The sequence below is a fragment of the Egretta garzetta genome, unplaced genomic scaffold (assembly GCF_000687185.1).
Source record: "Egretta garzetta isolate BGI_Z169 unplaced genomic scaffold, ASM68718v1 scaffold81, whole genome shotgun sequence".
In the NCBI taxonomy this organism is placed as follows: Eukaryota; Metazoa; Chordata; class Aves; order Pelecaniformes; family Ardeidae; genus Egretta; species Egretta garzetta.
The window spans coordinates 6,146,246-6,159,863 of record NW_009258671.1 but is presented as its reverse complement, the minus strand read 5'-3'; the positions used below and the strand labels follow the sequence as shown (position 1 = coordinate 6,159,863).

Here is a 13,618-nt window from a genome sequence, read left to right as displayed (position 1 = left end):
TTCCTTCAGCAAATCAAAAATAAGAAATACAAATACTAGATATTCTTCAGTTTAATTGGCTTTGAGACTAAAAGAAATGGAAAGTGTGGGTGGGACAGGACCCAGAACTCTGAGAGGCTTTGAAATATCAAAACTTACATTTAGCAAAAACTATCATCTGGTTCATCACCAGAGTTGTCCCAGCCTTGAAAGTAATTTCAGGTCCCTCGTTAAGTCAAAGGCAGAGTATAATAAATTTGCCATGTACAAAGAAAGCAGTAATCAAAGGATTTAGGGCTTTGGTGATCAAAAGAAAACATCCTACAAAATGCACATGTGTATGAAGGCACAAAACCATGCATAAAAACAATCCATACTTTACAGAAAGCCCTTTTGGAAATGCAGCCTGTGGTATCTTACGGGACTTGTATGGAGCTCTTTACATTTTCAGAACATGGTGTAAATTGCAGTCGCACTGAACTGAATGACACAACAGTGTAAGGACCCTGTGTACATGCGACAGAGCTCATAAATGCTCAGTTATTGTCCCTTAAAGGCACTGCAGTGCTTCTGACTATATATAGAGAATCACTGATTCTTACAAATTTGATTTTTTAATTGAATTGTGACAAGTTCATATGTGAAGATCTTCTCAATCTAATGAATGATTACTGAAAAAATAATGACTTTGCTACCTTCTCTTCATTTGCCGCCATTAGAGATTCTACTGCCTTCTTCATTTTCTGTACCTCTATATCTAAAAACACAATACAGTTCTCTAAGTCAATTTAAATATGACAGTGTAAGGAAATAAGAAAAACAAAAAACCTAGAAGCAACTCAGTAATATCTGAAAAGTAAATTTACAAATTAAAAGACAAAACATAAGCCCCTTAAATTCTATTTTAGATGGAAATATATAGAAGAAACCCCTTTTTATTCAAAACCTTTTTTCTGACATTTTTATCAAGGAAACGATGAAGTTCAGGAAATTCCCTTACCCAATCCCCAGCCTTAGGAAAATGGAAAAGTCAAGAGTAAAACTACTGCCTGACTTTCACTATCTCCATCTTTCAAATAAGCAAATAATTGCAAAACAGGAAGTCCAAAATATAAAATACTACATATGGAGTGCAGTAAAACACATCCTCATTACCACAGCCAACAAACACCCCAAATGGCATCTCAAAAACCCATTATATAAAACAATAGGATTAATGGATATGATGAAGAAAGCACTGTGCAGTGATGCTTAGTCTTAATTCAGTATGGATGTAGAAATGAGGACAGCATAATGGAATGATACAAGTATTTGCTGTGATGAGCAGTCATGCTAGAATATATATTGTAGTTCAGACTCAGAAAAGGTCCCTAGTAGAGATGACAATGTTCTGTTTTTCATCTATAATCCTTACTTACAAAAAAGTATAAACACATGGAAACCTTTATGTTTTGACAAGGTTAGGTTTTGGAGGTGTTCTGGACTAGAAATTCAGAAAGAATTGAAATAATCTCCATTTTGGCTAAAAATCTACCTTGCATAAACAAAGTAAACTTTAAATCTCATTACAAACATAGGCAAGTGGCCAAATACTGACAAGAGAGCATTTCACCTTGTTTTAACTTCCTAAAATTTCTCAGAAAACAAACAAGAGTGGGAAGAACATTTTCCTCCTTAACGAAATGCAAGAAGAAAACAAGCTGCCTGGCTGGCTTTCTAGAAAGACATTTAGACACACTGGGCTAAACCAGCAACCGATCCAGTTCCAATGATTTTCACTCAGTTATGCTAACTGAAAATCTGGTTTACTGGATTGAGACTGCATTTCATTGAGAGGCAACTGGTTTTGTGAGTCTCAGTGAGACCAAATCTCTGTATATCAGGTTTTCTTCTATTTCAAATGTGATATATCCACCCTTATTCTCAAATTTTACTGTAAGTGTAACTAAGGATTATAGATGATGCAACCTAACAATGTTTGTTAAAGCAGTTTTGCAAACACATGCAGAAAACTATTTTGGAAAGCACTTCTGAAATGCAAATGCTTGTGGAAAGACACCAGAAACCTTACTTTTATCTTTGAGCTTCTTTTTACAGTTTTCATCTGTGCAGGAAAATCCATTGGATTTGAAATTAGCATGAAGGTTATGACATTAAATAACTTTTAACACAATATTGATACTTAAGGATTCCGCTATTCCTGATGTATTATTGCAGAAGCCAGCAGTTCACGGTTTCAACCTGCACTCCCCCGGGGCTAACGTTCCTAATGACACAAAATAGTCTGGCTGCTCTCATACACAACTACCTGTCTCAAGGATATATTTTTCAACTGTATGTGTTCACCCGTAAGGCCTCAGAAAAGGCTTATGCCAAAAGATTACTCTTAAGCTAACACTTTACTGGCAAAAGCCAACTATGTGATAACGTATGCATACTTGTTCAGAAAGCACAACTCAGCTAATGGGGCAGATAACCTGTGTTATCTGCAAACACCATTACTTAATATGGGTCCAAGGCAGAAAAAACATGATTCATCATGGCAGAAGATCTGCTGAGCTATTACTGAAAACTAAACTAAAGCTGAGAACCAGAGGGTAACAGGAGTTCAACATACACAGCAGCCCCCAAGAAGAAAAGCCCCATATAAGTAGTCATAAATGCAATAAAGTCAGACCTTGTTCACATTTAAATGCTCTAATTTAAAAAAAACCCAACCAACCATAGTTCAGTGTGTTCACTTTTTGTGATCTTACGCAGTGGTTTTGAAAACAGATCATTTTATTAAATAAAATGTGACAATCTACACAGAGAATTTTCCTCCTCAGGGCAGGGAGAAGACTAACTGATCTCTTGTGGCTTTATTTTTCTAAAAAAAAGTACTTTAAAAGCACAATCTTAAAATCAGCAAAAACTATCCATGAGATATATTCAGAAGTGAAATTGCAGCAGATCAAAAAAGTCTGTGGGAAATTTTTGTGAAGCTTTAAAGAAAAATTTATATTTTTAAACAAGTTCCTGAATCCAAGTTTCCCCCAAATAAATACTGATTTAGTTTCTTCTTTGCAAGCAAATAAAAGAATTATCTGACATGTAAAATGTCTGCGCTAATTCAAGCTTAATTAGGATTTAGACTTAAGGATTGCACAAATCCAGAACCAGTCCTCAATTTCACCTACTTACAGCTAGGTCCACTCTGAAGATTTGCTGGTACATATCATACTTTGGTTTGCAGTATGCTTTTCCCCTTTCTTACCAGTAAGGGGTGTACAAGCAAAGCTCAGCATAGATACCCACACAGAAAGTTTCCTTCTCAGTATAATCTTTTGGGGGAACTTGCTGAAATTAGTTTAAGGATTTCGTTGCCAATATAAAGTGCATCTTCTGAGGCACCATGCTAGCCACATAGAGAGCTAGCTAGGGATTACTCAGGTTAGTTTAAAGTTGATCAAGAACTTGCTATGACAGTAGGTTCAGAAGTTGCATTGTGAACACCCACTAAATATATTAAAAGAAGTAAGCACGAAGACAGGAAGTATATGAAAATTGAGGCTTTTATCTGTTATTTCCTGTACAACCATTCATGGAAGCATGACCTCAGATGAGGTGACTGAGAAGGACATTGTAAGAGAGCCTCCTTTCTTCTTACCTCTGTCCAGTATTTCAATTCCTTCTCCTTTCAGCTTGCAAACCAATTTTTCTTGCAACCTTTTTACCTCGGCTTCCTTCTGCTCTAGTTTGTCTTTCAAAGCTGCTAGCTCATCCTGTAACAGACAGAGAATCGCTCAGTGACAGCTTCCATATGCATCTGAGACGTTTCCAAAATTCCCTCCTATGAAGCACAGGGGACAGGTCCTCAGCCGGTGGAAACAACCGAGGGCCCCCTGACATTTACACTGGCTGACGGTACACCCACCAAACTGACTCTGAACATCACAACAGACCGCTAAGTCCATAAGGGGGCAAAACCAGGCGGCCTATGGTCCAAAAGTGTCAGTCTCATGTATAACTGAAAAGAGATGTTACACCTAAATTTAAAAAAAGAAAGAGCAAAGCAGAAAAAGCAGTTTTCTTATTTATTTAACCTCGCAGAGATAGAAAAAGTGCAGGTGATGAGGCCAAATGCTAAAATTTACAAACACTTATTTTGTTATTTATAGGGAATTTTGTATGTTCAAAGCTGGACAGTTATGGAACTGTGCTTACATCAGGCTGAGGACAGTTTCAGAAAAAAACACTGCTTCTATGAAAGAAAATTCAATCACGACACCATCAAGCACATAAAGACATACTGCAACGAAGTTCAGATGAAAACATGGTACCTCTGCCACAGTTTGGGTTTGCTGATCAAGCATTAGGAAAGGAAGCTTAGAGTTGAGATTCATGGGAATAAGACAGATGGTGTTTGGGGGAGTTGGGGTGTATCAGATAAATGCTGTCAAATTTTAACTTAGATCTAACCATCTGCACTAGCAAGGGACTGGCACGGATCCATGCATTTAACTTTTTAAAATTTGAGTCAGATCCTACCCAGTTTAGTAACATGTTTCTTTGATGTCCGAGGATATCTTGTGCAACAGCATCATCAAGACAGGACCCTCAGTGCAAATGTACCCAACACTGAAAATTTAATTTGTTCAGTTTGTAAACAAAACAAAACAAGGCAAGACTTGTAATTTTGGCATTTACAGCTTCTAACTGAAGTTTTAAATCCTTAAAGGATTAAACCAAACTAGAATACTGTGGCTTAGGTATATCCCTGAGCTTCCCTCAAAAGACCTGTTGCAAATACACAGTGGTGTCTGTGACCCAAACTATGGCCCAGCCTACAAGAGTTTCCTGAAATTGGTTCCTGTTTGCTCTAAAGCATCGTTAAAAAATAGATCAATCTTAAAATTGTCAAGAAATCAAAGCTTCTTCCAGAACACTGGTTGGGCAATACAATCCTCCAGTGCTCCAATTTGGTACTGGTTTTGATGGGATTTCTCTCAGTATAGGACCCATGCTTCTCCAAAACAAGACCATCTCTTGATCACTTGAGAAGCTGCTGTTATACCCATGGGCAACAAAAGCTGCATATGGTTGTTGATGTGTATTTCTTCCCCTGAATAAGAAACACAATATGTAAATTTACACATGGGAAAGGGGAAAATGTAAAAGAATCACTATTTTCTAGCTAGTTTTCATGAACAAATTTTCTCTAAGAAGGTGAGAAAAAATTCCATTTGAATAATGGACATAAGCTACAGAAAGGGCAATCTTCCCTTGGAAGGGGAACAATTTTACCCCAAGTCTAATTCCATTATGTGCAAACTATGCAAAGTTCACAACACTAAAACCCTCTCCCATCCAATATAAAAGCTGTTTACAAGGAATATCCATATAAAGAGCTTTCCAAATCTAATGGGAAAGAGTGCACTGCGTATCAACACACAGCAATTAATGAGTAACAGCATGACAGCACGATGCAAGACAAGACCATAAAACAGCGGAACACGAAGGATTCAAAACAGGCCCCATGTTACCCAGAAACTACTACACCTTTAGCATCTGGCTTTTTTGCTCCATCCGCTGCTTTTCATACTGCATCTGACCCACTTTGATTTTCATACTAGAAAGTTTGGCCATTAAAGACTGGTAACAGAGACAGAGGAGTGAGAGAAAACTAAAGATAGAAAAGAGACAAGGCTAAATGGCAAAGAGAAGTTAGACACAGAAACAGGCTGCTAGAATTACTTAGGTGAATGCTTTCTCTTCAAAAGTGGCTGATTTTTAGCACATTTAGGAGAAAATAAAGGCTCAGCTTTGGTCTCACCTATGGCACACACCTTATGTACTGCAACTGGTGTTTCTTGACACATACGTGAAACAAGGGTCTATACAGGCAATAAATTTACTGTTAGCAGCCAGCTGCATGGCAAGTTACCCTTCATAAAAAACAATGCCCGGATCTGAAAACCATAGCATGAAATTTAGAAATAACCCCTGTTGCTAAGTGAGTACCATGAAACCCCTGGGCCTGAGCGTGCTCAGGATTTTGCAGGGTGCATGCACGGACTGGGGAAAAGAGATCGATCTTCTAAAACCTGACTTGCACCCATCTCTGCTTCCTCCCCTCAGTCTCACTTACTTTGGTTGTCTTCAGTTTTTTCTCATACTGGAGTCTTTCATTGTCCATTTCTCCCACTCTCAACCGTAATTCATTTATTTCTTGGATCAAATCCTGAGTGAGGGAAAAAACAAGACCAGAAACAACAGCGAAATTCAGTAAACAGAACAATAGCTACCCATTGGTAGGACTGTAAAAACACAGCAACAATAAAAGGCACTCCGTACAGAAAACCACACCACCCAAATTCATAGCTAAGTCAAGCAATTCAGAGGTTCCTAGATATCCAGGGGCTGTATTTCTCAGTATCTGCATTACTGCACTGAATGCAATAGGGCAGAGGACAAAGGGAGACACAAATTTAAGTTGTGCTCCTTGTGCTGAGGGCCAAGAAAGGCCTCCTGCCCCTCTGGCTGCTCAACTGCTTGGATGTCCACCATTTCCATCGGCTAATGGAAAACGGTGGCAGCCATCCTTCAGTACACAGCAGCCACATCATCCCCTCCCCAGTCCTCCCAGCCCAGGCTTGCCAGCCGCCACCCGTCTTTTCAAAATATGAAGTGATTACAGCCTAAATCCACGTTTCTGCCACTTAAATGAGCCCCTCTAACTGACAGCTGAATGGAAGAGCCATCAGTGGTTTCTGCCGTGGGCCCCTCACTACAAGAAAGACATTGAGTTGCTGGAACATGTCCAGAGGAGAGCAACAAAGCTGGTGCAGGGTCTGGAGCACAAGTCTTACAAGGAGCAGCTGAGGGAACTGGGGTTTAGTCTGTAAAAGAGGAGGCTGAGGGGAGACCTTGTTGCCCTCTACAACTGCCTGAAAGGAGGTTGTAGTGAGGTGGCGGTTGGTCACTTCTCCCTGGTAACAGGCAATAGGACAAGGGGAAATGGCCTCAAGTTGCGCCAGGGGAGGTTTAGATGGGATATTAGGACAAATTTCTTCACTGGAAGGGCTGTCAAGCATTGGAACAGGCTGCCCAGGGAAGTGGCTGAGTCCCCATCCCTGGAGATATTTGAAAGATGGGTGGATGAGGTGCTTAGGGACATGGTTTAGTGGTGGACTTGGCAGTATTAGGGTCATGGTTGGACTTGATGATCTTAAAGGTCTTTTCCAACCTAAACAATTCTATGATTCTATTCTACAAGTACAAAGGCATATGTGTTTAAGCATCAATGGTGCCACTACATCTGAGCTTTGCAAGTTCAGCCTGGCTTGAAAGCCTGGTTTTGGAGCCACCACCAACTCACATCTGAGCCCTTCAGTACTTGGCCATCCTCCTGGAGAGACCTACTGGTTTGGAGGTCAGCCCCAAGTGCCACCAGCTCTACAGCTCCCTTCCCGCAGTGGTCAAATGAACTCTGAGTTTGACTGCCCCACCAAGGTGCAAGGCACTCTTTCTCCAAACCTCCCCGTCCTCTAGGTGGGGAAAGGGGATCTTAAGTGGCCAGCTGCAGACCTGCAGGAAGCCTGGGGGACAGCCAGGACAGAGCGTCCCTCCATATAAGAGATAACAAACCACAGCTTATTCGCAAATGATCTTCCTGCTCAGCAGGGGAACACATTACCAGAAAGCTCTGGCTTTTGCACAACTCTAAGATGTCCAGCAAGTTTCTGCCTCATGTATATCTCACTGACCTTTAGTTTATGTATGGACACCAGACCAGTGTTATGTATGTGTGATAAAAGTAAAAGAAAAGAAAAAGAAAAAAAGCAGTTTTTCAGCAGGTACTGTAATGCTGTATCCCCAGGAAACCTGCTTTAGCAGGGGGGTTAGACTAGATGATCTCCAGAGGTCCCTTCCAACCCTTGACATTCTGTGATTCTGTGAAAAGAGGAGGTAAGTTCTTTGTGCACCCTAGAAAACATAAGAAAACTTGAACTGCAGTATAACGGCTTTTAAACTACCAAGACGACAGTATGGTACTTAGGTTGGCCCGTCTTCCTACGTGGTAAGGCAAATCCTATCCATGTCAAGCAGCACTGTACGTCAAGCTAACAACTGTAAGCACAATTTTTCAGAGATAAGTGTATAATTAGTAGATACTTGTAATTTATAAATTAACAAGCCAGCAGCTGACATTTAGAGGGTATCTATGGGTCCCTGGTAACACCTGCCTTCCAGCCCCACACCACATTTTCTGAGCTTACAAGCCTCTGGTTATTATTTTGTTCTTGATGAATCCGATGGCAACAGAGCAGCATCTGTATTTTGTTACCAAGATCCAAGCTTAATTACCAGAACTACAAGGAAAATAAAAATACAGAACATTTTGATGCTATCAGTAATTACTACTGCTAATGTATGACTTTCTGATTTGTATACACCTGCAATTCCTCACTGATTCTTCAATGCGTGACCTTTACAAAGCACATCACTCTTCCAAGTATAAACGTACACGGATGTCAGTCTGCATGACTACGTTAATTGAGCTGTTTCTTACCAACACCAAGTGTTCAAGATGTCTAACAAATATATGTTCCCAGGTCTGATGCTCAGCTTTGACACAGTTGATTTGTTTAGGGCTTTTCTCTCCTGCAGCCACCATTTTTGCTTTGGCATGATCCAATGTCAAAATATGCTCTGCAGCAGTAACTGCTGAGGTTGTTGCCTACAGATTTATCACTTGAACTGTGTGACTTTTAAAATACTGGAGGAGGAGAGGGAAACCAGTTATCCATACTCAAAAGGCCCCTCTGAGCAAAATGAATGGCAAACCAAAACTGCTCCTTTTATGAAAGAAGTTAGCGCAACCTATATTGATTAACAAAAATGCCAAGATGCACTCACAGTGTCACAGAAAACAGAGCAATCCTGCACAGAATCCAGGAGTGTTAAGATCTTGGAGCAGAAAGTAAAATCTTCTGCAAAATCTGTTATGGGCCTCATGGGTAATCGGATCCTTTACCACTGGTAACTGGTCACCAGGAATGCTGTACAATTTGCTCAAGGGTTAAACAGAACTAAATCCAAGTCCTAACAGCATGCTTTGCCCTAAAAATGTTTTCAATTATTCTCTTGCAAATGCAACATTAACTCAGGTCTTAAGTTATCTACAACATAGTAACTGTCAATGACATTCATTCTCATCTTTTTGAGGCAAAGGAGTACATTCAAGATTCAACAGGTTCCGTATACAGACCCTCATTAGTACAAAAGAGATGGTCAAGCCTTGCAAACATGAGCAGAGGAAAAAGAAAAGGCCCAAACAGGACTGTCTCCCCTGCTAAAGAATTACTATTTAAATTGGGGCAAGCTACCAGAGGTAGAGATTGTCAAAGGCACTGTGGTTCCCCAAGAAATCCTAACCCTCCCAGTGCATTTCACTTTCCCGCTTGCTGCCCCGAAACATTTACCCTTTTCTTCCACTATTCTCTGTTCAACTGATTTTGACTACAAACTTCTCACAGCAAGGACTGTGCCTTACCCCCTCCCGCAGCAGCCCCAACAAGAAGATCACAGCGTTGTTTGAAACCTGAAGGTGTCAACCGTTGCAACTGCTTTTGGGAACCTGAAGAGCTCTTGGGAACCTGAAGAGCTCTTGGGACCAGTGTGATGCTTGAGGTGTATATGTCCCCACGGCACTGAGGGTGTTGTACGGGTTTCATTAGGATCTGAGATCAGACTAAAAATCCACTTAGTTCTTCTGGCTGACTTGGATGAACCAGCAGTAAAACAGTCACCCACATGGTGGCCAGTGTATAGCACCTGCTCTGCTTGCATTTAATACCTCCCCTTCAGGCACCCATAAATGGGTTAAAATACCTGCCCTGGGCATAAGACATGTTCCTGTCTTAAAAATCTGCAAAAAGGGAAAGACTCATTAAATGGTCCTCTTCTGATCCAGGGTCAGGTCCCTCCATGCAAACACCCAACAGCTGTTCCTTGCCTGGATCCATGAATGGAGCTGTCGGGGTGGGACATACAAATTCCTATGTCCCAAAGCCCTTTCCTTCCCTGCTCATGTTACTTGGGCTCTTCATGGCAAAACTACTATAGTTTTGCTCCACTCAGAAATTCATCTGCACAAAGGAGACTGGTGGTGTTTAAGCTACGAAGAATTCCCCATGAGTGAGCCAGTTTAACCTCTGGCTGCTGCTTCAAAGACCACGTCTGGTTATGGACTCCTCCCTAAATAAACTTCCTCATGCAATATTTTCTTACATAAACTCAGCCCAACTCAGACCACCCGTGCTCCTCAAGGAAAATAATGCTAGTGTCTGCTGAGAAAGTGGAAAGACTGGAATGATTTAAAGAACAGAACAATTTTAAATCTCTATTAAGTATACAATTAGCTTTGAAAAAGCTAGGTACTTAGGAAAATCCTAGAGCACAAAGGAAAAAAAAGCTTACACATCTAGTGAAGCACCTGTTTAGAGAAAGAATGGTGAATATGAGAAACCTACCAAGCTGGAATGGGAAGTTGTAGTGACAGATGTAAGTCAAAATTGTATAATAAGAAGGATTTAATCTGAATGGTAATTCTGTGGGAGAAAGTAGCTCCACAACAGTTTTTTAAGATGTCAGTGTTGGGTTTTTTTGTATTTTTGCTGTCTTTTCCCTAAATAAAACCAGAAGCAATATTCATAGTTTTTCTTTCCCAGTTTGGGTACAAATTTTCTTCCATTTTGAACACCACGTGTAAATGCCATAATGTGTTTTATGGTAGAATATTTTAAATATTCATTTAAATACTCAGCTCTGCTGAAATTATTGATCATCTATTCCTTCAAACAGGAATATAATTAGATCAACACTGAATAAAATACTGTGTACTTCTCAGTAAGTCCTGCCTCCAAAATACCTGTCAGGTTGTACGTGGCTGAGACCCTTACAAGCAATTAGCCATTCATTTTTTCACTGACAAAATGGAAATTAAGACATATTATCCCTTTCAGTGTCTAAGCCCTTTTTACAGCTATAAAGTGTTGAAACAAAGAAGAAACAACAGAGTAATTTCTATCACGCTAAATTACATCATTCTGATTTTCAAAGAGAGGGATGAACGTTTTAGTAATAGCTCATTAGTTCTAGCATAAATATCCAGGAAATAAATATATATAGCTCCTAATTATAGTAATTACCTTTTAAACATAAGTTAGGTTATCTTATTTTTATCAAGGACATTAGGTGTATTTCAAGGTATTTCAAAGAGAAAGGTCTTCATAGGTGCCATGCAGGTAGGACTCTTGCACTGAGCCTACACAGAGTTGCAATGCATGTTGTGGTCCTCACCACAGCCACCTCTCTGGGAACAGAGGTAGCTCTACATCCACCTTCTCGGTCTGCTGTCTGAATTGTGCTCTTTAAATTACAGAGATACTGCAGTTCAGGAGGAAAATGAAAGAAAGGGGAGCACGGGAAAGCTCAGCAAAGAGTCATATTCAATAAAAATAAGAGGAAGAGGGGAAGAAAATCACCCAAAGCCTAATCGCTTTTGTTACCTGTTTTGGAAAGCACAAGAAACCACAGGGTCATTACAAACGGAGATACAGTGGAATCCCATTCTGAAAGTACCCGCTCCCTGCAGTCATTTGGACCAAACCTTGCCTCCCCAAAGCCATTTACTGCTGATGTCAACTCATTTATGTATTGTTCGGGCTGCTTATGACAGGTGTCAGTGTACGGGCGAAGACAGTTATCTGGTGCACTCTGTAACTCATGAAAGAGCCGAGCACTGTGTGGGCAAGAGAGACCTCATGGGAGCAGAGAAAGCAGCCAAGGCTTAACACACCTCTTATGGATGCAGATGACCTTCAGCAATTCCCCCCTCCTTTCCACCTGCCAATTTCTCCAACATTGCCATGCACCGTACTTGCCTGGACTGCAAAATCAGCCGCTTTTAGGGCAATGCTGTGATCCTTCACATAACATCTACTATCAAACTAGAGTAAAAGGTAACAGGAGGCAACATGAATCTGATACACAGCTTGGAAGCACCCAGATATGCTACACTGCAGGAATGGACACCACCATCACTACGTAAATGATCACTGCCTTTCAAAGCTGAACATGATTTGAGACACTAGTTTTCAACCTGTGGACTTCTTTGGGTGTGCATGTTACTTCAGACAGGCCCAAAGAAAGTAATGCAAAAGCAAGCCTAACTGTTGCTCTTACGCTTGCAATACAAGTGAGGAATGACACTTCACTGGAAAATATGTAGGAAACTGGAAGGGAGTTGATAAACCACTGATTGAAGTGGAAAGGGCAAATTTTGTCTCATGACATGGCTTCTTCCCTTCTAGACATGAGTGACACCTGGAACATCCACAACACAAACATCCAACATTTCAGCTCACTGATGAACTCAGAATTGGAAATTTTGTTCTTCTTCCCAGACAGACTCCAAGGTATTTCTGATATGGCGTATGCCACCCTGGCAGCGAAGCTGGGCCTGATTCTTGGAGTTTCCTGGGTTTTGCCCACCTGCTTTGAGGCTTTCTGGCTTCAAACACGAGCAAGCTTCAGCTACACAGATCTGCAGCGCACAGAGGGCAAATGCCCCAGGAGAGCTCTGGGCTGCAGCTCTGCCTGGCACTGTACACCGCTGGGCTGAAGCCAGGCTGAGATGAGGGACCACTGTCCTCTTGGTTCTGGGATTCTGTGGGGCTGGGGTTTGAAGTGAGGCTTCAAAATGCCCTCACGCTGAGTCACCTCATTCTCTCTGTTACTGAACCCAAAAGTTATGTCTTTCAGTGTGCCATGTCTTTGCACACGCATGGTTTTTGTACTTGAGATGGGCTTAAGTGTTTGCCTCAGGCATGCCTTACTACAATGATGACAGTTTCAAGCTGGGATAGGGGAGTGCAGTATGTTCATGATTTTATTTAAATCCATCCTGAATGCCATCCCTCCTAAGATCTGATGGCAGGAATAAAAAATAGGGTTTGGAAATCTTTCTGTGTAAAACCAGTTTACCAAAGAGGACACTTTTTATTTTGAGAGATACATGTTTTAGCCTTAAAGATGAATTCCCTTCTTGCCTGGCCAAAAAAAAAAAATCCCAGGAAATTTTCAGGTAACATGAAGCCACACACAGCTTTCACAGTTTATTCAGATGGGCTTTACTCACCTCTGTGTCTCTGAATCTGTCCTCATAGTCCACTCTATCCTTCTCTACAGATGTAAGCTTTAACTTCAGAGTGGAAATCTCTGCCATAAGATCCAGCTTCTGAGTTTCAAGGGATGTTCTGCTTAAAAGTTCCTGATTCAAGATAAAGATAACAGAATTATTCATCCAAGGGGAAGAAAACAGTAATTCATCTCTACAGCTAAAGGCTGTTTCATGGGGAAAAGCATCACACTTCCTTGCACTCTGAAGCCCTGGGACACAGCTATTACCTATCTGACAGACTCCAGGCACCTAGGATGCATGTGAGATCATGGGGGCACTACCACAGGTTGGCTGCCAGGGTGAGAAAAAAGCTTGTCTGTCATCACAGTTGCTCTGGGCAGCAAGGAGCTTTCAGGGGAACCCACCCATCCTGCCAGAGGCTTTAATCCAAGTTTCTTTGAAGTTCAGCAG

The 13,618-nt window shown here is 41.0% G+C and overlaps 1 protein-coding gene across 1 annotated transcript in view; it reads right to left on the bottom strand.

Annotated features, from left to right (window-relative positions):
* Positions 1–13,618, bottom strand: part of PPFIBP1 (PPFIA binding protein 1) — an 82,891-nt gene that overhangs the window by 25,521 nt on the left and 43,752 nt on the right. Inside the window, 4 exon segments of the mRNA XM_009648760.2 lie at positions 610–736; positions 3,629–3,743; positions 6,110–6,202; positions 13,166–13,297. Coding sequence (XP_009647055.1) covers positions 610–736; positions 3,629–3,743; positions 6,110–6,202; positions 13,166–13,297 — 467 coding nt within the window.